General features: G+C 35.9%; 1 protein-coding gene and 1 long non-coding RNA gene across 3 annotated transcripts; both read left to right on the top strand.

Moving 5' to 3' along the window:
- Window positions 1-10,817: 10,817 nt before the first annotated feature.
- Window positions 10,818-12,615, top strand: LOC128858672 (uncharacterized). Of its 2 annotated transcripts, XR_008454047.1 has the most exons (4): window positions 10,818-11,494; window positions 11,554-11,845; window positions 11,902-12,074; window positions 12,153-12,615. It is a non-coding gene; the product is annotated as an uncharacterized LOC128858672 (long non-coding RNA). The 2 variants fall into 2 exon arrangements; XR_008454046.1 differs by having other exon boundaries at window positions 11,902-12,615.
- Window positions 12,616-13,441: 826 nt separating this feature from the next.
- On the top strand, window positions 13,442-22,683 carry LOC128858667 (bifunctional phosphoribosylaminoimidazole carboxylase/phosphoribosylaminoimidazole succinocarboxamide synthetase). The gene is made up of 6 exons (XM_054095116.1): window positions 13,442-13,578; window positions 13,649-13,852; window positions 13,925-14,069; window positions 18,316-18,428; window positions 18,500-18,625; window positions 21,783-22,683. The coding sequence occupies exons 1-6, from the start codon at window positions 13,569-13,571 to the stop codon at window positions 22,457-22,459; spliced, it is 1,275 nt and encodes a 424-aa protein (XP_053951091.1). The 5' UTR covers window positions 13,442-13,568; the 3' UTR covers window positions 22,460-22,683.
- Window positions 22,684-23,559: the final 876 nt, after the last annotated feature.

Below are 23,559 nucleotides of genomic sequence, written 5' to 3'. Positions count from 1 at the left end.
GTCATTTGTAAACTTCATTAGTATACATTTCATCATGGAACGCTACACACTTGAGCAACGATTGCAAATTTTTTATGAAAATAATCGTTCTGTTCCTGCTACTTTAAGAGCATTACGGCCATTTTACGGTCCATTTAACAAGCCGTCCCGTTTTGGGGTTATGTGAAGTCATTGGTCTACAGTAACAGGCCGGCGACGATTTGTGAGCTCAGAGCCAATATTGAACGCGAAATTGCTGGAATTTCGGCCGATTTATGCAAAAGAGTGGTCGAAAATTGGGTTCAACGATTGGACTTCGTAAAACGTGCACGCGGTGGTCATGCAAAAGAAATCGAATTTCATACTTAAATGTATATGTTCAAACTCGATAATAAAAGAAAAATTAGTTAAAAAAGTCAAACCGTTTGTGTTTTATTCAAAAAAGTTCAAAAGTTGAAGCGCTCTTACTGAAAAACCCTATACTAATTTTTGTAAAGAAAAATTAAACTAATTATTTTTAAAAAGTGTGAGTATTAATAAACAATGCATAACTTTTTTTTATTTATTTCTATTGTTATCTCTTCTAAAACGTATGTAACCCCTTGACGTATGTAACCCCTTGACTGAATGTCCTATAAATGATTTAAAGCAATAAAGAACTATGAGTTTTATTTGAAAGTTACATTGAAAATTTAATTTAAAATAATGTGGTGTATAATAACTGATGAAATCATTTTTTTTTTTTTTTTAATTTTGACTTAGATCACTTCCATAATTATGAGCACATATACAAAGAAAAAATTTTGAGTACAGCAAAGAAATACTACCACATAATCTGACACTGAAAGTACTGCGAAAAAACATATTCAATGCTGAAGCGCTTAATAAAATAGGAATCGAATTCAATAATTAAACACAAATGTTTGGAAAGGAAAAAAAAAACACCTATGTATAATTATGAGGAATAATACTCATACTATTCGAGATAGGAAGAGGGAACGGTGCCACAAAAGCGCAGAAAGAATATATAAAATTTTGACTCCAACATGGGAAAAACTTACTTCAATGATAAAATTGGTAGACACAAAACATTCGTAATATTTATAGCAAGATGCAATCTTTTGAAATTATTAATTAATAATAATAATTTCATTAAATTCAAATAATAATTGTGCACTTTGCAATCTAACCGAAAAATAAGACGTTGATCATTTTATTGGAAGTTGCCTTTGACACTTTATGATGTAGTGAATGTGTTAACGGAAAAAAATGATGAGTCTTGAAAAAAGCTAGTTTCTTACTTAACTAGTGCTTTAAAGAACAAAGAATGAATTGTAAATGAATTTACGTGATACGAAGATATATCGCATATTTCAGCAGACGATATTAAAGGCCATTGCCGTGTATTCTTTATTTATTTATTTCAAAATTATATTTTTTACTCTGTTAGCAAATATTGTGAATTTTAAACATAAATAAAGAGCTATTCTATTTTATATTTATATATATTTTAAAACAGATTTCTTATTTTTTATTATTCTTTATATTCTAAAAACTAGAAAAACGATTTCGTTTCGCTCACTCTTTACATTTGTTTCACCTTATCCGTGCTTAATTAATTTGGCACGCAATTTTGGAGGAAAAACTGGGTATTTTCTTCCTTCCCTTCCTTCCGCCTTGCGTTCTCGAAAATAACCAAGCGGTTATTTCTCAACATTATCGAAAAGAGCAAATAGTACCAAAGGTAATTCAAACACCTCTTTAGGATATTAAGAGATCTTCTCTTTCGTGATCAAATTACGGGCATTGGCTTTTCTCTTTTATCACCGCAACTGACGGATTTCAATGTATGTGTACGCTCGTAAATACAAAGAACAGTGCAGCCTATTAAAAATCATGAACTTGAATTTTATGAATATGATAAAATATTAATTTTAATTCAAATTTTCCAGTTAATTTTAAGCTGCATATGTGATTTTTTGAAACTGAATAATCTTTTGCTGAATATAAATTGGGATCGCTTGTTTCATCATCTAGACGTTTATAAGTGTTTAGAGATTTGCATTGCTTAAACTTCGAAATCAGAAAAATGATTTTTTCGCAAATTCCCAAAAAAGTAAAAATTCAGCTTTTTTCGATCTAAAGGGTGGTTAAATTTCACGGGCCGATATTGAATGTTAACCACACCTAAACGTCAAGTTTGTTTCTGCATTTCATTTGACATTTTTCAATTTCAGACTAACTCAATTTGAACCATGGAAAGATACCCAATCGAGCAACGCGTTAAAGTTATTCAGGCTTATTATGAAAATGGGCGTTCAAATCAAAGTGCATATCGCGCACTTCGTGATTTTTTCGGTCAATTTAATCGTCCAAATGTGCGTACAATCGGAAAAATCGTGCAAAAATTTGAGCAAACCGGGTCTGTAGGAGATGTGAAAACACCAGTGCATGCTCGTACAGCTCGTACAGAAGAAAATATTGCTGCTGTTGGCGATAGTGTGGTTGAAGAGCCGCCCACCTCAACTCGTCGCCGTGCCCAACAATTGCACCTCTCACGCTCGTCGTTGATGAACATTATGCGTAAAGACTTGCATTTACTCGCTTACAAGGAGCAATTGACTCAAGAACTAAAGACTCTTCACCATATCAAGCGTCGTCAATGGTCAGAATGGTGGCAGGAAATGGCAACAATTTTCGAAATCATCTTCAGTGATGAGGCACATTTTCACCTCAGTGCATTCGTCAATAAGCAGAATTTCCGCATTTGGGCGAATGATAATCCAAGAGTGATTGCCGAAAAACCAGTGCACCCACAAAGAGTGACTGTTTAGTGTGGTTTATGGGCCGGCGGCATCATTGGGCCGTATTTTTTCCAAAATGAGGCCGGTCAGGCAGTTACTGTGAATAGTGTTCGCTATCGTGAGATTATAACGAACTTTTTATGGCCCAAATTGGAAGATTTGGATGTGCACGATATGTGGTTTCAACAGGACGGTGCCACTTATCACACAGCTAACGAATCAATGGCTCTTTTTTCCCGAAAAATTTGATGGCCAAATAATCTCACCTCGCGGCGATGTCAATTGGCCGCCAAGATCATGTGATTTGACGCCGTTGGACTTCTTTCTTTGGGGTTATTTGAAAGAAAAGGTGTACGTCGATAAGCCAGCAACAATTCAAGAGCTAAAGGATGAGATAATTCGGCACATTAACGGCATAGAACCTCAATTATGCCTCAGCGTCATCGAAAATTTGGACCATCGGATGGAGGTGTGCCGTCGAGGCCGCGGCGGCCATTTGGCCAATATTTTGTTCCATACGCAATTGAGCCATACCAATATTATCATAATAAAGAGAAATGACACTAACTTCAAAAAAAATGTATTTTATTCAAAATCAACACCGGCCCTTAAAACTTAACCACCCTTTATATAAAGAATATGATAAGAAATTCGTCTGCTTCGATACCTTTTTGCACAGAAACAACGTTTTAAGCTTTGGAGAAAGTTTAAAATCGAATCCAAAAGCATTTTGGAATTTTTAGATTCGAAGAAATCTGTTTCTACATAATGTACCGTCCTCTCTTTTCTTCGGCGACAAAACTACTAATTTCGTACTCCTGCTGATGCCACTAATCCCTTTGCCGAGTTTCATAAGTACAATTTTGCAGTGATGAAAATGCTTCCTTCGATATACAAACATCTATTGATTTTAGCAAATAAGTAATGCTTTGAAAACATTTTCAGTAGCATTATTCGACTTAAACCCTTTTCACACACTGGAGTTAAAGGTTTGGTCTAAGCCTTAGACCTTAGACTCTAAGGTTTTGTTCAATTAAGGTTAGAAGGGTTTTTAACGAATACCTACTACCAAAATAAAAACTTTCAAACTTGCAATGTAATTTTGAATGAATACCAAAAAGCCATTAAATATGCGAGACACAAGTTCTGGGAGAAGTACTGCGAATCCATTAAGTCCATGAAGGATTCTGCCAGGCTAAGCAAGATCCTTTCAAAGGACCACTCCTGCAGAACTCTTGTAAAAAGGGAAGAAGGGTACTGGGCTAAATCTGCAGAAGAATCTTTGACTATCCTGGTAATATAATCACTTTCCGGAAAATTCTATTACCCCACGTGACATTGTCGACACGAGTCGACAGGTAGGGATGCTCGATGTCTCTCTGGTTGTAGAGACTGTGGAAAAACCTCTGGAGGCTGCTTTTAATGGCATTAGGGCGGAGACAATTATCAATGCTTGGCTGCAGGGGGGCTAAAGCCCCTATATTCGCGCGCAGAGGAACACCACAGGGTGGTGTCCTTTCGTTCTTACTTTAGCCAGTTGCTATTGATGAAGTTCTGAAAATATTAAATGAGGGTAGGGGTAAGGTAGTAGCATGTACCGATGGCTTCATGCTAATGATATCGGAACCGTTTCCCTCAATCACGGCTGAGATTTTGGAAAGGTTACTGCCTGTACTCAGTCGCTGGGCTGCCACTTGCGGCCTCCGAGTCAACTCTGACAAAATGGTCTTGATTCTTTAGGTTACCCTCTGTTGTTAATCTTTAACAAGTCACTAACTTCGGCTACTTTTAGCGAAGCCTGGAAATTAACTTTCATTTCATAAATTTTCATAAGTGTAACAAAAATGATATTAGCAACTATAGGCATATTTCAAAGCTTTCCACCTCGACAAAACTTTTTGAATGCATATCCAGGACAGATTAGTTTTTGCTGTCAAAAACATGGTGTTTCCGGAGCAGCATGGCTTCTTTCCGAACAGCTCAACAGTATCTAATTTACTTTTCTTTTCGGATGATTGCATCGTTGCCTTCCAATCACGGTTCCAGGTTGATACCGTTTATACCGACTTCTCTACGGCTTTTATGGTAGGGTTTCCCATGTAATAATTAAAAAATTAGACTGTATCAGCTTCCACTCAGCCTTCTTGAGTTGGATCTAATCTTACTTGCTCAATCGCCATTGCATGGTTGTCGTCGCTTTTATCGACGTGGTAATATCACTGGGTGATATACGCACACATTTCAAAGAGATGCTTCTAATTAAATTATCAAAAGTCGACAAAATGTTGTCTTATAGATATTTGAGTTATTTGAAGCTTTAAGGCGCTTAAAACTCTTAAAGCTTATAAGTTCTTGAATCAGATTGCTATTTGGCTAACTTTCATATGTTTTAATCGGCTTCCATAAATTTTCGACAGATGTCAAAGTAAAGTGAAAGTTCATTAGGCTTATTGGAGAATTGCAGCGAATTTTTGAAACTAATTTGAAGCTTGCAAAATTAGAAACCATAGCTAAGCTATTTGTTATATGAAGAAAATGAGCAACACCGAAGGGAGAAAAAATTATAGAAAACAACGAAACGCTTTAGCAACTTCAAACTTGCAGTACTAATATTTAATAAACTATAATATTTCTCTAGAAATTTTATTGAAAAACTATGGGATTATGGTGAAAAGTTTACGGCTACCACTATCTTCTTACTATTCTCGTTGCGAACTAATTAGCCTTCCCACACTTGAGAACAGAAGATCCATTTTAATGTGCTCATTCGTAATTAAAAACATAACTGGCTCACTTCACTGTTATTTTCGTTTAGAAAAGATTACTTTTAATATTCCCTCTAGAATTCTTCGCCATTCGGAACTCTCAAAAAATATTTTTATAAGAAGTAGTTATGGTGTCAACGCTCCCATATCTAGAACCTGTGCACAATTAAACTTAGTCTTCGGTGCTTTATATTTCGATTTCACACAATCAAGTCTTTCTTTAGTGAAATATTTGCACATCATTTTAAATAGTTTATCTTAGCTCATGTATTTAATATTTGCCCTTATTTTAGAATTGAGCCACACTCAGATTAATGTTAGTTTCGTAGTTGGAAAGAATATTTTAAATTCCAAGACTGGGAATAAATATAAGTAAATATATGTTTCGAGTCTGTGGTGTTCTTGTAATCCTAGACTTTAATTTATGAATAAGTTTTGTATAAAAATCGAAACTTGGATTTATGTATATAGTTTTTGTTAAGCAATGACCCATGGTAGGTAGCTGAAATGGGTGAAGTAGCAGCAAGTAGCACTTAAGCGCCATTTTGATACCATATTGAGACTTCCGACGGGCAGATAATTAGAGCCAACCAGAGCTGTTGTTGTAACGGAAAAGGTCGATGGGATTTAGGTTGGTGCAGGCTTTCCCAGAGCTTCGAAGAAAGTAACACCCAGTGATCTTAATCGTCTAGCTGCCAAACCCGGACATTTAAAAAGAAAGTACTCAACATTATTCTTCTCTGTAAGGTCCCTTCTGCGATGGGTGATTTAGATAATTTTAGTAACTGGTGCATCTATAATCGCCAATCGCTGAACAGAAGTAAGTGCTTTCAAATTCACTTTTCTAGATGCGTCAATGTCATATCTAGCACGCCCCTATCACGGGTAAGTGAAAATAAAGACTTGTGTGTAATATTTGATTCGAGGCTTACTTTTGCTAGTCATACAAATTTTATTTCTATTAAATCTTACACCATGCTTGTTTTTGTTAGGCGTCATAATGCCGATTTCTCCGATCCATATACGCTGATGCTTTTGTATACGCCATTTGTACGTTCCGAACTTGAGTATGCATCCTTCATTTGGTCTCCGCATTATATACTGTGGGCAAAAAGTAAGGTGAATTTATTTGTCAAACTTCGCGGGATTAAAATTTCGCTCTAGTTATTTTTTTCATGAGTTGGCAGCACTATTAATAACATCTGGGCCAACTTTCATGTGAATGTCATTATCAGTAATATATTTACGCTTGTGTTTACCAAACGACCAAGAGTGCATTTTTCGATTTTTACAATGTCTGATTTGATTGAGCAGAGAAGTGCCATCAAATTTGGTTTGCGGAATGAAATTCCGGCTGCGGAAACGTTTAGCATGCTGCAGAAGGCATTTGGTGATTCGACCATGTCGCAGAAAAATGTTTATAAGTGGTACAAAGACTTCAAAGAGGGTCGAGAACGTGTTGATCACTTGGAGCGCTTCGGACGACCATCGACGTCAACAGATGACCAACACGTCAATAAAGTGAAGGAGTTAGTGCTCAAAAATCATCGGTTGACTGTTAAAGACCTTACTGATATGATCGGAATATCAGATGGATCTGTGAAAACCATTTTGAAAGACCATTTGGGCCTACGAAAAGTCAAATCTCGTTTGGTACCGAAAACTCTCAATTTCTTGGAAAAAAGTCGTCGCGTTGATGTGTGTGAAACAATGCTTTCAGACTATCAGGACAAGCTCAAATGCATCATTATGGGAGATGAGACTTGGATTTATGCTTACGACCCTGAAACAACCGACCAATCAAGCGAATATCGTGCTAAATTCGAGGCCAGACCGAAAAGAGCACGTCAAAGTCGTTCAAAAATAAAGGTCATGATGACAGTTTTTTTTCGATTTTCGTGGTGTGGTGTACTATGAATTCCTTCCACCTGGCCAAACTGTTAATAAGGAATATTATTCGAGCGTTATGCGTCGTTTACGAGAAGCAATTCGTCTAAAAAGACCATAATTATGGGCCAACAACTCTTGGTTTTTGCATCACGATAATGCACCGTCTCACACTGCCTTCGTTCTTCGTGACCATTTCGCCAAAAATTCCACGCATATCGTTCCGCAACCACCGTATTTGCTTGATTTGGCTCCGTGTAACTTCTGGCTATTCCCAAAACTCAAGAGACCACTCCGGGGAACGCGTTTCGAGTCGATTGAGGAGATAAAAGGTGAATCGAAGAAGGTGCTGATGGCTATACCGGAAATGGACTATTTGGCATGTTTCGGGGATTGGAAAAATCGTTGGCATAAGTGTATTTCATCGAGAGGGGCTTATTTTGAAGGGGATGAAATTGATTTACAAGAATAAATAAAGATTTTTCATTTTACAACCAAATTTCCCTTACTTTTTGCCCACAGAGTAGGTGCCATGCTGCTACAATTGAACGAATCCAGAAAATATTCTTACCAAGGCGTATCTTTAGAAGGTGGTTTGATTAGAGTAGTTGATTTATTTTTCTTCAACGCGCCTTTCATTTAGAAATGTTAGTAAAACGGGCGAAAGATGGAAAGTTGTTGTTGTGTTGTGATGCGCGACAAACTAATTTTATCTATTTGTCATTCGTTCCATTTTCCTATGCTCTTTCACTTGACAGTTCTAATTTAAAAAATGTTGTTGCTCGAATGCTACCACCTTGCACAGATTCGCCGTGATTCTTACATTTCGCATTGCGTAATTTACGCATCTCGGATCCTGCGTATTGATTAGCTTGAAATCATTGCAGAACAGGAGAATAGTCCTATTTTTGTCTTTCATTTTCGATTTGATGCGTGGTATTGTTGACTGTCCCATGCTTTTTGAGAAGAATTTCTTTAATATACGGGCCAGAGGTCTTCGTAGTTCGGAGTCTTTCCCAGTTTGGTCTCTCAAAATCTCCTTAAGCTCGAATTGCTCCTATTATCGAGTTTAATAAAATCTTTAAATTTATTGAGATAGATTTTTCTGGTTCAAAAGATTGTTTAATTGTACTTTTTTTAATGCCTTTTAAACTTCAAATACGTATACATAGCCTCTATGAATTTATTATATTCATTGGCTTCATAAATAAATAATACTGCCATATTAAGGGTGATAAATTTATAGGTACCGGATTTTAAATTGGCATAAAACAACGAAAATTCAAATTGATTGGGCAATCTTTATTATTTTTGTGTAGAATCATTCATGACATTTAATTTTGAAAGATAATTCCTTTCAAATGTTGGTTGTAACTGCGCCGTAATTCGGCCATCCGTAAACACCAATTTTGAATGACTCGCTGGAGGACTTCGGTCAATATCTCGTGAATAACTGTGGTACTGTTGCCTCAATGCCTCAATCGAAGCTGGTTTATCCACAAAGCATTTACACTTTACATACCCCCACAAATAAAAATCCAAAGGGGTGATATCACACGATATTGGTGACCAATCCACTGGTCCGAGAGGAGAGATAAATTTCTCACCGAAACGACGATGCAGTAAATCCATAGTTTCGGGGGCTGTATGACACGGGCCGTCTTGTTGGAACTAAATGTTGTGGAGATTACAGGCACCAATTTTCGGCATCAAAATGTCGTTTATCATGGCGCAATATCGTTCGCCATTCACTGTTGCATTGGGGTCAGCCTCGTCTTTGAAGAAATATGGGCCGATGATTCCTCCAGCCTGATCACTTTTTACTAGTGCAAATTTCCAATTTGTGTCATTTGCTACAGATTTATGCTAAAAGTCAACCGTTCCTATTTTATGCCCTACCGCAACAATGGAAAATAGCGGAAGTTATTATGCTTCCAAAACCAGGAAAGCCACCACATGATGTGACAGCATACCGACCAATATCGTTGTTACCAATTTTATCTAAGCTTTTTGAAAAAATCTTGCTAAAAAGATTAAAACCATTGTTAGATGCAAAATGCCTTGTACCAAACCATCAATTTGGTTTTCGAAATGAGCACTCAACGATTGATCAAGTGCACCGCATTACTCATGTAATTGAAAAATCACTGGAAGAAAAACAAATCTGTTCTGCGGTATTCCTGGATGTACCGCAAGCTTTCGATAAAGTATGGTATGAGGGACTAATCCATAAACTTCAAGCAGTTCTACCAATCCAGTACTCAAACATTTTAAAATCCTACTTAACGAGCAGATACTTTAGAATAAATCAAGCAGATGTCTATTCAGAACTGAAAGATATTAATGCAAGTGTCCCGCAAAGCAGTGTCCTCGGGCCAGTTTTGTATCTCTTGTATACTAACGATACACCCACATGCAGCAATACAACAACTTCAACATTTGCCGATGATACTGCAGTATTACAATAGCAACTGATGAAAAACACTTAGAAGCAATTCAGAAGTTACAAGCATCAGTAAATGCAATTCAAAATTGGACCAAAAAATGGCGTGTCAAGTTAAACGAAACCAAGTCTGTGCATGTTGACTTCACTAATAGAAATATAAATTATAAACCAATATTTATCAATAATACGGCAATACCGCATGCAAATACGGCAAAATATCTAGGAATGACCTTAGATGCTAAGCTGAGATGGAAAGCACATGTCAAGAAAAAACACGGAGTTAATTCTTAAATACAAGAAAATGTATTGGCTGTTAGGCCGAAATTCTAAACTCTCTATTTATAACAAAATACTTTTATACAACCAAATACTGAAACTAGTGTAGTCATATGACATACAGTGAAAGCAACAAAAACATCATTCAACGATTCCAAAATAAAGTATTACGCGACATCGTTAGTGCGCCGTGGTACATTCGTAATTGCAATCTACATAAGGATCTTAAGGATAGACACCATTACGGATATCATAAAAAAATTCGCAAATAAACATAAAGAGAGACTTCAGCAGCACATCAATGATGAAGCAGCCAAACTACTTGTAACTGATGACCTCACGAGAAGATTAAAAAGGACGAAACCGTATGACCTCTTTTCATAAAATTTTGTCTTTACTTGAGATGTTTTAATTTAATTAAATATATGTAAAATGAATTGCTTATTAGTTTTGTTAACTAGATTGCAATAGTAATAAAATAAAAAAAATAAAAATGTATGCCCTTGTGATTAGGCTTTGGACTTACTGCTGCCATGCGCACCACAAATTCACCCAGCTATACAAATCGCCATATTTGTTTACCTTTAAACACAATTGATTCTAATGTTGTAAACATAAATATTATTAATATATGAAAAACATTGTGTTGACGTAGTTCGTCTTGACTTCAAAAGTATTCACACAAATATATAAGATGCATCTACATCTGAGTTCAATACTTGATTTGGTTCGGTGAGAACGTAGTCGTATCTGGATTGTTCAATCTCCTACATAAAAATGCGCAAATGTGTGCATGTATGTGTAGTAATGTACGAGTATGTGCAATATCTCATATCAGTGCAAGCTGCTCAATTAGCCAGTACAATGATTTTTTTAATAGCAAAATGAATAAATTTAAATAAATAACAAGAGGGAAAACAAGAAATGTTTATATGTAATAAAAGTTAAATTGTAGCTTGAATTCAGATTCTCGTGAGAAAAGTGTTTGAAAAACGGTAGGAGGACAAGTTTGTGACAGTGGCGAATATCATGAGAGAGCCTTAACCTGAGTATCGGTTAGCAAAAAGCTGGTGGGATCGTGTGGGCTTGCGTTATTATTCAATTATAGAAGGTTAGTAAGCAGCTTTCTCGCTCCCTCTTGACAAATCGGCTTCCTTATTTGATAACGTGTTGCTTCTTTATAAAAAAACGTACATGTTTCACGAAAAAAAACTTTTGAATTGTAGTAAAAACTAAACTTTTGGTGCAAATTATATGGTCGGCAACACTGTTTCCATTTTGACACGTTGCTTTATTCATATTCGTTGAAAACCGTTTATTTAATTCGAAACATTCTAGTAAGTATTATAATGATAACAAATTATTTTGCAAATTAATAATGCTTTTCATTATTTAGATCGATCATGTCCTGATTCTGGTTATAGTCGGTCATTTGAAGCTGTCTTTCTGCTACAGGCAGCACTCGTTTGTCACCATGCATATGCCACAGTTAATAAATTATGTTCTTCTTCTTCTTAATTGGCGCTATAACCGCTTACGCACATCCTCTGGATAGCTTCCGAACACCCGTTCGGGAGTGAGCTAACGTGAGAAGGCGAAACATTCCAGGATAGCTGGTTGTGCGCTGGGTTTGGGACCCGCCACTTAAAAATCCCCCCCAATGAAAAGATTAAAAAAGCCTCGGATTAGTAAATTATGTTAGAATATTTATAAATAAATTGCATTTAAAAGTTTTTATTTACAGGAGTTCAGAGGCGCGCAAGTGCAGCGGGAGGTGTGTTGAAGAGCTAAGTGGTACAACTGTAGTGAGTTTTAGAAACGAAGGCAAGAATGCGTGTGCTTCTACCGTTGTCATATGTGGTCCTTCGGAGAACCGTAATTGAATTGTCTTCGCTAAACTTTTTTGCAACACGAGAAGTATGTTGCGGTTCATTATCTTGTCGCAATTTCCAAATCACATTTTGACGCATCTGAACAGACTTGGCATCTGAACAGACTTGGCCGCATCTATAGTATCTTCAACACGATGAATTCGTCCGTCACTGTTCCACTAAAAGCAGTCCCACACCATTTTGGAGCCTGGTGCCTCGTGCCTTATGATTGGTGGTACGCACTTGGGGTCGAATGCTCACGTTTTGGCTGCCGCACGAACTTCCTATCATCTGCACCAAACCTATTTATATTCGTTTAATTGCTGAATAAAATATAACGCCACTATTTTGGCAATCTCACGATCATACCATCAATCTGGCTAGTAAAGACATATTTGCATCAAGTGAGGGGCTTCTAATAAATATTGCCCTACATTTTCTACACAGCATAAAAGAAGAGCTTGAGTTTTTTAGCTGCATGAGAACTATTGATATCGATTACCATGGTTTGACAGCTGAGAATGGCCAACTGTGTTGACATTTCTGTTCAGTAAGGCTTGGCAAGTCATCGTGAATTTAACGCCAGAACGACGCTTTTTACTTTGAAGGAAATAAATCTGTTCGCGAAGTTCATAAAGTACTGGCGGCATCATCGTTATTTCTCTCAAAATGAGGAAGGAGTTGCGTTTACGGTGAATAGAAAGCGCTAACGAGCATGTTGACTGAATTTTTGTTTCTAAAAATTAATCAGCTAACATCGACGGCATTTGGTTCCAACAAGATGGCGAAACTTGCCATACGCGCACTTAACAATCGATTTATTGCAAAATCAATTTTGTGACAACTTTCCTTCCAGAAGTAGTCTTGTTTACTGGCCCCCTCGTTTGTGCGATCTAATGTCACTGGATTACTTTCTAAGGGGCTATATTAAGTCATTGGTTTATGCCAATATTCAAACCACCATTGACGCCATTAGGCCAGATTTATTGGAAAACATGGTAAAACATTGGACTAATCGAATGGACCATGCAACTCGTAGCCGCGGCGGACATACTATGTCGAATGTCATATCCAAAAAATAAACGCCATGAAATTATCTAACAGACTATAATAAAAAAATACCTTCCAACAATATTTGTTTTTTATTATCATTTTTAATTTTCAAGCTCCTTTAAAAACACCCGATATAATTTTTTTTTTTTTTTGATTATGACTTGCAGCAAATTAGTAATAGATTAATAAAAAAGTTTTTTATTTTTCATCAATTCCGACACACTGTAAAAGAGAGAAAGAGAGAAAAAAAGAGATCGTAATATTTCTTATCTTTCTGTATGTATGTATGTTAAATGATGAAAGCAAACAAACACACTTGTTTTCAACGAAGAACTGTCAATCCAGCTTTTAAGAGAGCCACAACCATCTGCCGCACTCAGTACGCTACGGACGATCGATGTTTTCGGTGTTTTGTGTTGGCTTTTATTAAATATTAAAATTAGCGGAACACGTGCGACAATCGCTGCAACAAATAACACACAATAAAATGGCTACTAGTGAGTGTAAAGAAAAACTTATTTATTAAAATAATACAAATAATGAAGGAAATTTCTTTTTTTACTGCAGTTGGGGGCTACAAATTGGGCAAAGTTATTATCGAGGGTAAGACGAAACAGGTTTACGATCTGCCCGAAGAACCAGGATTATGCCTGTTGCTGAGTAAAGATCGCATAACAGCTGGTGACGGTGTGAAAGCGCACGATCTGCAAGGCAAGGCGGAGATTTCCAACACCACCAATGGTTTGGTGTTTGGTATTCTGAATGAAGCGGGTAGGCAAACCTAAATTGAGTGCAAAACTAATTCCGCAATTAATTTCTGGATATTTTTTACATTTTGTTAAGGTGTGAATACGGCCTACGTTAAAGAGTGCGCGGCCAACGCCTTCATCGCTAAGAAATGCGAAATGATACCGATCGAGTGGGTCACCAGACGTTTGGCGACCGGTTCATTCCTAAAGCGTAATGTCGGTGTGCCGGAGGGGTATAGGTAAGTTTGATGAAGAGGATATTTTTTGTGAATTTCATGAAAAATTAAATGCATATCATGCGTGTGAGGAGCTGGTGTGCGGAAGGGAATACTACCACTTCAACTTGAATTAATTTTTGTTTTGTTAAACATACTTTCTTGCGTTAGTGCCACTCATAATACATGCATATGAACATATATTCTTCAGCGTTAAGGGGGTATTCTAGTCTAAAGGCCCGAACTTCGAGCATTTTTTGGCGGTGAATGAAAAAAAAGCTATTGATATTTTTATTATCCATTTTTTTTATTATTTATTTATTTATATAATAAGAGCACAGAAAATGAAAAAAAAATTTCATGGAATTATGCGTCCTTGAAGTAGAAGGGGAAAACAAAAGGCAGTGTCCTCGTCGTCACGATTTCTACCCTTGTGGTCATATGAAAAAGAAAACCGATGACAAATTCTTAATTAATATGAATGTCATTATCGTATGACGCAGAAAAAAGGGGAAACATTTTTTTTTTTTCATAAAATGGCGGCTACTCAAAAATTAAGCTCGATTTTTCCCTCATTTTTAAGCTTTCTCGAAAATTGAAATTTCCAGTTTTTCGTGCTTCATCCGATAGAGATGTATTTAAAGAATATTCATGATAAACTTCAAGCAAATCGGTTGATTAGAACTTGAGATATCGTGTCGACCGTATCGAAAGAAGTAGTTTCAAGAAAAACACGTTTAAAGTTCGCCGTCCGCTCAAACCAGTCTAGCTGTCGCGGGATATTTTTAGGGAAATATTTTTGAATACTTAAACTATCGAATTTTGAAAAAAAGATTTTTTCGATTTTTTCAAATTTCTAGACTAGAATACCCCCTTAAGTGCAAGGAGAAATACCGATAAACCGATAAAAAGTTCTATGGTGGTCGCAGTGATTGAGTGAATTGAGACATGCCTGCTGAGTGCAATGCCCACTATTATGTAACTTGAAACATCACAATAGAATTTTTTCTTATAGCGACAAGCACGAACTTCCGAGTGTATTTTTGCTACAAAAAAATAGTTTCTGAGAGGAAAACCATCTATCTTTCTTTATCTTACCTTTCGTGTGTGATAAAAAATTGTAAGTCACTCCATTTGTGGAACAACATCAAGGCACTCGCTACATATTAGAGGAGAAGTTCGGGTATAGCCGTCCAACATACATACATTCGAGGTTTGTTCAAAAAATAAGGTGAAGGTTTCAAATTTCGCGGGCTACGTACATTTGGCTTTCGATTAATATTTTCTCGAAGATATGTTCACAGTTTTAGCAATATAGGTTGCTTAGTTTGTTTGTGAGAGGCATAAATAAAACAAGAGATTCACGTGTTCGGCGATTTTCTGCTATCGAAAAAATAGATCAAAGAAATTGCATTTGTGTAAAAAATGGAATTAAGTGCGCAAAAACACTTGAAATGTTGACAGGGGATACGGTTAGAGTACTCAGAGTCAAAAATTACAAGTGATACAAGCTTTTGGCAGAAGTTCGGGAAGATGTGATTGACGACGTTCGCTTTCGGCGTCCCAGCACAACAGCAACCGATGAAAATTTTGCGAAAGTGAAGAAAATTATAATTATGGAGAATCGTTGAGTCACAATTAGAAAAAATGCTGAGGTTGTTGGCCTATCGGTTGGCTCATGCCATGCAATATTTTCGGAAATTTTGTGCATGCAGCAATGAAGTTCGTTCCAAAATTCTTGAACTTTCACCAAAAACAACGTCTCATGAGTATTGTTCAGGAATTGTTGAATGACTCCATGAAAGGAGTGACGAATCATAGGTAGATGGTTATGACTTCGAAACCAAAGCCCAATCGTCCCAATGGAAGAATCCAGGAGAGCCAAGAACAAAAAAAGCACGTCAATTTCGATCGAATGTCAAGTTTTTGTGCAGTGTTTTCTTCAATTACCACGTCGTAGTGCATCAGGAGTTCTTACCACAAGGTCGTACGGTGGATAATGAGTATTACCTTGAAGTTATACATCGTTTGCCTGAAGCAATACGAAAAAAACGCACGGATTTGTAAAAAAATATGGCTTTTGCGTTATGATAATGCACTTGCTCACTCGTCTTTGGTTCTGAGAGATTATTCGGCCAAAAACAACACTGTTATCATACTCCAGCTACCGTATTCACCAGATTTGCCCCCTTCCACTTTTTTCTGTTCCCAAGATTGAAGAGACCCATGAAAGGACGTCGTTTTGCGACGATTGAGGAAATAAGAACCGAATCGCTGAGGGAGCTCAAGGACATACCAAAAAGTCATATCAGAACTGCTTCGAGGATAGGAAAAAACGCTGGACAAATGTATTATATCTGAGCGGGGAAGTATCACAATGCTATGGGGGACATGGCAACTGTTTTCCAAACGGAAATATTTGCCATCCTGAAAGTAGCCGAATGGATAATAGAGAGGAGATGGAGTCGGAAACAGATTGGAGTTTTCAGTGAAAGTCAGGCTTCACTGAGGGTCCTGGAGAACGCGAAGCAAGCCTCAAAGATTGTTCAAGAATGTAATAAGAAGTTTAATTCTGTCGCTAGACAGAACAGGCTTGTACTTATATGGGTTCCAGGACGCTCCGATGTTCAAGGAAACAAAATTGCCGATGAATTGGCCAACCGTGGATCGGGTGTTCCCCCGCAAGGGCCAAAGCCAATAATCGGAATCAGTTTCGCAGGAATCATGAATTGGATCAGCATTACGTATGCAATTTACATAAAGGGCGATGGTCCATTCTAGAGCGCTGCAGAACTGCAAAGTGTTTTGTGACAAGCCCGAACTTTCTTTTAAAACTTAGAATAGGTTCGGTTGATGATCGTTATTCTTACAGGACACAATCCATTGGGTCAACAATGTGCCTGTCTTGCTTGGAGGAGGCTTTTTCTGTGAGTGCCCTACCATTGCTAGAGCAAGGCTACGATTTTTTGGTTTCAATGTCGTGAGAATGAGTAATATTCGTTCTCTAAAACTGGAGGATATTTACAGATTTGCCAAAGAATCTGGAAAATTCTCACAGGTCTAACTACCTTTATTTCTTTCTCTGATACTTTCCTCCGTGTCTATCTACCCTCTTTCCAGAGCTCTAAATACGATGGACTTTTTAGCCTGAGTGTTTTAGGAGCCACCGAATCTCTTGGATATAAAAGTCTTGATGTCTAAATTACGGTTTTTGCGGCATCGGTATAAAGTATATAAAGTTGTTGTTGTTATTGTTATAAAGCATAAATACCGACGATAGTGATTGTTCTTGTTGTGGCAGCATAAACATTCCCCAAAAATATTTATATAATATAAATAAAATATTTGGGTAATGCTGCTGAAGTGACAGTCCTTGGCCGGATATAAATCCGAGTTGTTCCGGTTACGAAGAACCGACTATCGTGTGAACGTTCGGCATAGCCTTTTGGTATTGCTGCTAGAAGGATAACTCTAAGTATGTAACAACATGAAACATTTGCCATAAGCTGTAGAAGAAATGCTGCTGAAGTGTTAGACCTAAGTTACAGTAAACTCGACTGTTGTGGGAAAGAAGATATACAAATTTTTAGTTCTACTGTTTTTCCAGCAAATGATAAAAAAAATATTTATTTTCTTTAAAACGAACGACTTAAATAAAAAAACTATTTTTAACACACTTTTAATCTCAATATTATTGCCAAACTCGTCGCGTTTGGGTCTCATGAAGCTGCTGCCAAGCATAAACACGTTTCAATTCGTTTAGTTGCCAACCATATTTCAGAAGCAAACAGATAACAGTCAGTACAAAGACCTCAGATTGCGAATTTCGATGTATGTACATACACATATACATATATGGTTTATACTATATAATATAATATTGTTCAATAACTGACTTTGAAATGTATTTTTATTTCATTTTAACTAAGTCTGCCGTCATCGTAATCTTATTATTGTGCCCTCTCAGAGTGACCCCAACGCGCCCACAAAATAACAAGATATATTTGTATGTAAATATGAAGCGACTGTTATTTACAAAAATACAAAATAAATTTCAAAAACAATATATATTACACTTGTACATAGGTACATATATATACATACAAATAAAAACTTTAGAAATTTTAGTTGCTTTTGAGTAAATATTTACTGACTTGCAAAAAAAAAAAATTGTGAGCTTTCAAGGAAATCGTATAGCAGCTTCCAAGTTTTATTAGAAATGTCTTCCAATTTCTATTAATAATTTAAAATTTCTCCCTTTTCGTTGCAGATTTTCACCGCCCAAGCAGGAGACCTTCTTCAAAGATGATGCCAACCATGACCCCCAGTGGTCTGATGAGCAAATTATCTCGGCAAAATTTAATTTTAATGGCGTGTTAATAGGTATGTGAAGGTATTAAGTGTTTATGAATGTTAATTAATTTTTGATATTAAATTTGTTTATTCTCCAAAAGGCCAGGATGAGTTGGACATTATGAAGCGCACCACTGTAATAGTTTTTGAAATTTTGGAAAAGGCCTGGGCTACGAGAAATTGTGCACTGATTGACATGAAAGTGGAGTTTGGCATTGATACTGAAGGTAATGTTTTAAGTTCACCCAAGGCAGCCATTGCTTAGATATTTGCTGTTTTAACTATAAGTACAACTTTCTTAAAAAAAATTTTTTAACTAATTTAATATGAATTCATTTTTTACATTATTTTATTGTGTTTTTGCATATTATTATTATTTATTTTATTTTATTTCTCATCTTTTCTATGGTATTTTATTCTTTTATAGATTTTATTTTATTTTATTTTAGTTTTTATCATTTCATTTCATTTAATTTTATTTTCTTTCATTTCTTATTTTGTTTTATATTTTGCTTATATTTTTATGTATTTTGTTTTTTTTTTTGGCATATTATGCTTTTTAATTTTTTATAGATTTTGTTTTATTTTATTTTTTATCTTTTAATTTAACTTAATTTTATTTCTTATTTTGCTTTATATTTTCTTGCTTATTTTATGGTATTAAATTTTTATTTTATCTATGTTATTTTGTATTTATTTATATATTTTTTATTTCTTTTTGCATTTTCTTATAATTTTTTTTTTGTTTTTATTTTATTTTAAAGTTTGCCTTCTAACAGGCAATATATGTACATATGTACAGATAATTTTTTTATTATTATTTTTTTTTTGCATTCTATGTAGATGTCAATATATGCTCACTTTTTTGTTGAACATTTTTTGGTCCTATGTTATTTCACTTATTTTTTTATCCTATTTTTCATTATTATAATTTTCAATTTATTTTTTGTATTTTAAAATAAAATATTCATTATTTTTATTTATTTTATTTGGTTTCTTTTTTTTTTCTATTGGATTTTATCCTTTTTATACAATAGATATTATTTTACTTTACTTTTTAACATTTCATTTAATTTAATTCAATTTACTTTCTTATTTCATTTTATATTTGTTTGCTTATTTTATTGTATTTATTTTTTATTTTGTCTACGTTATTTTATTTTTTATTCATTCCTTTATTTATTTTTACTTTTTTCATAATCTGTTTTTATTTATTACTCATCATTTCATGCTGCTTAATTTAATTAATTTCATTTTTTATATTGTTTCATATATTTTCGTTTCTTATTTTATTTTATAGTTCGCCTTTTAGAAGGCAATAAACGTACAAATTTCATTTTTTTCGTTTTTCTTTTATTTTTATATTATAAACGACATATACATATAATATATGTATGTATTTATAATTTTTGTTTTTTTTTTTGTCTATGTTATTTTATTTATTTCTTCATTTTACTTTATATTTTTTATTTATTTTATTTTGTTTCTTATAGTTTGCTTTTTTTGATTTTCTTTATAGATTTTATTTTACTTTGTTTTACTTTTTATCATTTCATTTTGTCTTTTAAATTTTTTGTTTATTTTATGGGATTTAATTTTTATTTTATCTGTGTTATTTTATTTTTTATTTATTTATATTTAATTTTTTATTTATTCATTTATTTATATTTAATTTTCCATGTATGTTTTTTTAAGGTGTTCATTTCATGTTTTTTTTTTGTCGGGACAACTAGCAAGTGCAGCACTCTGACATGAATTAAGTCCATTGTGCTATACTTGGATAGCCTTTTAATTTTCTTTAATTCTACCCGATCTCCGAAGAAATCTGAGTAGATCCTGTGGTGCCAAGGAGCCAAGATGGTCGCTCTTAACACATCAGTGCCAAAGACCTCAAACCTGATTCGAGCGAAGGCGGGGCAGACACACAGGAAGTGATCCGCCGTCTCATCCTCTTCACACGCTAGGCAGAGTACACTGTCTGAGATGCCCAAGCTTTCCATGTGCTTCGCCCACAGAAAGTGGCCCGTCATCAGTCCAACCAGCCGTCTGCACTCCCCTCTGCTTAATGACAGAAGGGTTTGGTCTTTCACCGAGATTCGAACCAACGTTCTCTCTCTGAAATCCGAATGGTAGTCACGCACCAACCCATTCGGCTACGGCGCCCGCCTGTGGTGGTGGTAGTTACCCATTTGCTAACCGTGGCTGTGATAGGCCGCAGAAGGGAGTGGCAAGACGGGCTCTGGGCCAAAGAAGTTGGCCTCAGAGCCCTTCTTAGCTAAGGAGTGAGAGGTCTCCTTACTCCCGATACCCCCGTGTCCCGGGACGCATGTTAGCATCAGGCTGTTATGTCTACCGACATAGTTCAGCCTGGATTTACAGGACTTGACTACCCCTAATGTGGTTGGGAGGCTGTCTATGGCCATAAGCGCAGCTTGGCTGTCGCTGCAGACACATATGTATAGATCTGCCTTTCCATCGGTTTTCTACAACAAAGTTCATCGCTTCTTGAACTGCATACACCTCCGTTTGAAACACAGAAGCATGCATTCCAAGCGCAAAGTGCAGTTTTGTCCCGCTGGATTCCACGTAGACCCCAGAGCCGGAGCCATGTTCGGTCCTGGAGCCATCCGTAAAAATGCGAAAACAGTGTTTGCCGGGCTCATTTTCTGAGTTTGACCACAACTGAGCCTCTGGAGTCAAGGGGCATGGAGAGAATCGTTGGATCGACGTCCATACCTTCTCTGTTTTCCAATGCCGGACAGGGGCCTTACCAGTTCCCATTGTGTTTCAGCCTGCAGATGACCTGCAAGGCCTTTCCTTAGAAGAAAACATCAAGTGGTGGCAAACCAATCAGAGCATCATTTCATGTTACTTAATTTAATTATTAATTGTTTTAATGTTTTATTCTTTTATATGTATGTACTTCTTTTTATTTTTTTTTTTTACTTTTTACCATTTCATTTAATTAATTAATTTTTGTTTTGCCTATATTATTTTATTTTGTATTCATTCATTGTTTTGTTTTTTATTTAAATTTTTACATTTTAAACGGCGGTATGTGCATATATATTATCCTTGCTTATTTTTTTGTGTTTGTTCTTTGTTATTTTATTTTTTATATATTATTTTTTTGTATTTTATTTTATATTTTTTTGTATTTTAAAATAAAATATTAATTATTATTATTTAGTTGCTTATTTTTACTTTTGTATTTTATGCATTTTTAATTTTGTTTTTAATTTACTTTTTAAAATTTGATTTAATTTAATTTTATTTTATTTTCTTTCTTATTTTGATTTGTATTTTTCTGTATATTCTTTCGTAATTATTTTTTTCTTTTGTCATTGACATTTAATTATTTTTACTTATTTTACTTATTAACAGGTAACATCGTGCTCGCCGACATTATCGACTCCGATTCGTGGCGTCTTTGGCCGTCCGGTGATAAGCGTCTGATGGTAGACAAACAGGTTTACCGCAATCTTGCTACAGTAACTGCCAGCGATCTGGATACAGTAAAGCGGAATTTCACTTGGGTCAGTGAACAGCTGAAAGACATTGTGCCGGCCAAAGATCATCTTGTCGTCATACTAATGGGCAGCGCTTCCGATACCGCGCATTGCGAGAAGATCTCCACATACTGCAAGCAATTGGGAGTCAACACCGAACTGCGTGTCACCTCGGCACACAAAGGACCCGAAGAGACATTGCGCATTATGCGCGAATACGAAAGTGTCATAAATAGTTTGGTCTTCATTGCGGTAGCGGGTCGTTCGAATGGCTTGGGGCCGGTATTGTCTGGAAGCACCACTTACCCTGTTATTAATTGCCCACCCTTGAAGCCGGAAAACTTGCAAGTGGATGTTTGGTCGAGCTTGAATGTGCCTTCGGGCTTGGGCTGCCCGACTGTGTTGTATCCTGAAGCAGCAGCACTGCATGCCGCACAGATTTTAAGCCTATCCAATTATATGCTTTGGTCCAAGTTACGCGTCAAGCAATTGAATAACTTCATCACTTTAAAGAAGGCCGACAAGTTGGTGCGTGGTGTGCGCAATGCTTAGAGGTTACGTTTGGAGTATGTCTGAATGGAAGCATGCGAACCGTAGTTGCAGAAGTTGTTCATTGTTTTTGATTTTTTTTTTTTTCTAAACATACTTTTATAAAATATGTATGTACATTCAAAATAATTTTTAGAATGCCATAATTTGGTAAATTATTCCCTGCGATTTTTTATCAAATCTCATTCCAATTGTACGTTCCTTTAATAAATAAATGCAAGCAATAATTTTTAAGAATAAACATCGATTCGAAATGAGGTAAAAAGGAATGAGGGAACTTAGGAAGGAAGTCATAAGGTTCCCAGATGAGTCCGTCTTGGTTTATTGAGACGAAATTCCGAAAGGTATTCGTTTGAAGCTCAATGGGATCACTTTCTGGCATTTTGGTCGCCTGGTCCTATTAATCCTACAGACAAATAAGATACCATCTGGTTGTTGTGTTCAATTGCCGTGAACGGCCTCGATTTGACATAATGGACCTTTACGAACATATTCAAATTAAGATGGTTTTAGTTTCGGAAATGTGTTGTTCTCTTTAACTTCGACACATTAGCCGAGGCGTTCTAATTTAAAGTAATGATTGTTGAACGAAAAAGGCGCATATTTTTTTTAACCTTAATTATTCAGTCGTCAGAGAGAAAGAACTCTAACCTAAATTTTGGACACATGTTTTTCCAGCAGTAATTATCCAGTGGCAAATTTCCGAAGAATGAACTCTTCGCTCGCAAAGAGAGAAATAAGGAAAAAACACCCAGGATCAGAGATTATCAGGTTTGGCCTTCAGCTATGGCTTTCACATTCGCTGAGAGCCGGTTAAGGGTCTCATCTTGGCCACATTTTCTGAATTATTTTTGTTAAATACACCTGCTGATTGGGTCGTTGAAATGCATGAAAATCATCCGGAACTCCATCGAAAAATCATCTTGAGTGATGAGACCCATTTCCACCTCGGTGGCTTCGTCAACAAGCCAGATTTGCGGATCTGGCTCAGAAAATCCAAGAGTTATTGTTGAAAAGCCTCTCTATCCTCAACGTGTGACGTGTTTGGTGCGGTTTATGGTCCGGCGGAGTCATTGGACCATACTTTTCGAAAATGAAGCTGG

The sequence above is a fragment of the Anastrepha ludens genome, chromosome 3 (assembly GCF_028408465.1).
Source record: "Anastrepha ludens isolate Willacy chromosome 3, idAnaLude1.1, whole genome shotgun sequence".
Classification (NCBI taxonomy): Eukaryota; Metazoa; Arthropoda; class Insecta; order Diptera; family Tephritidae; genus Anastrepha; species Anastrepha ludens.
The sequence above is the reverse complement of the archived record's forward strand: the minus strand, read 5'-3'. Positions and strand labels throughout refer to the sequence as shown.

What these genes read in the sequence shown, in the direction of transcription:
- LOC128858667 (XM_054095116.1), top strand. An exon ending in TGGTATTCTGAATGAAGCGG is followed by an intron (nt 13,853 to 13,924) that starts GTAGGCAAACCT and finishes CATTTTGTTAAG; the next exon opens with GTGTGAATACGGCCTACGTT. An exon ending in TTTTAATGGCGTGTTAATAG is followed by an intron (nt 18,429 to 18,499) that starts GTATGTGAAGGT and finishes ATTCTCCAAAAG; the next exon opens with GCCAGGATGAGTTGGACATT.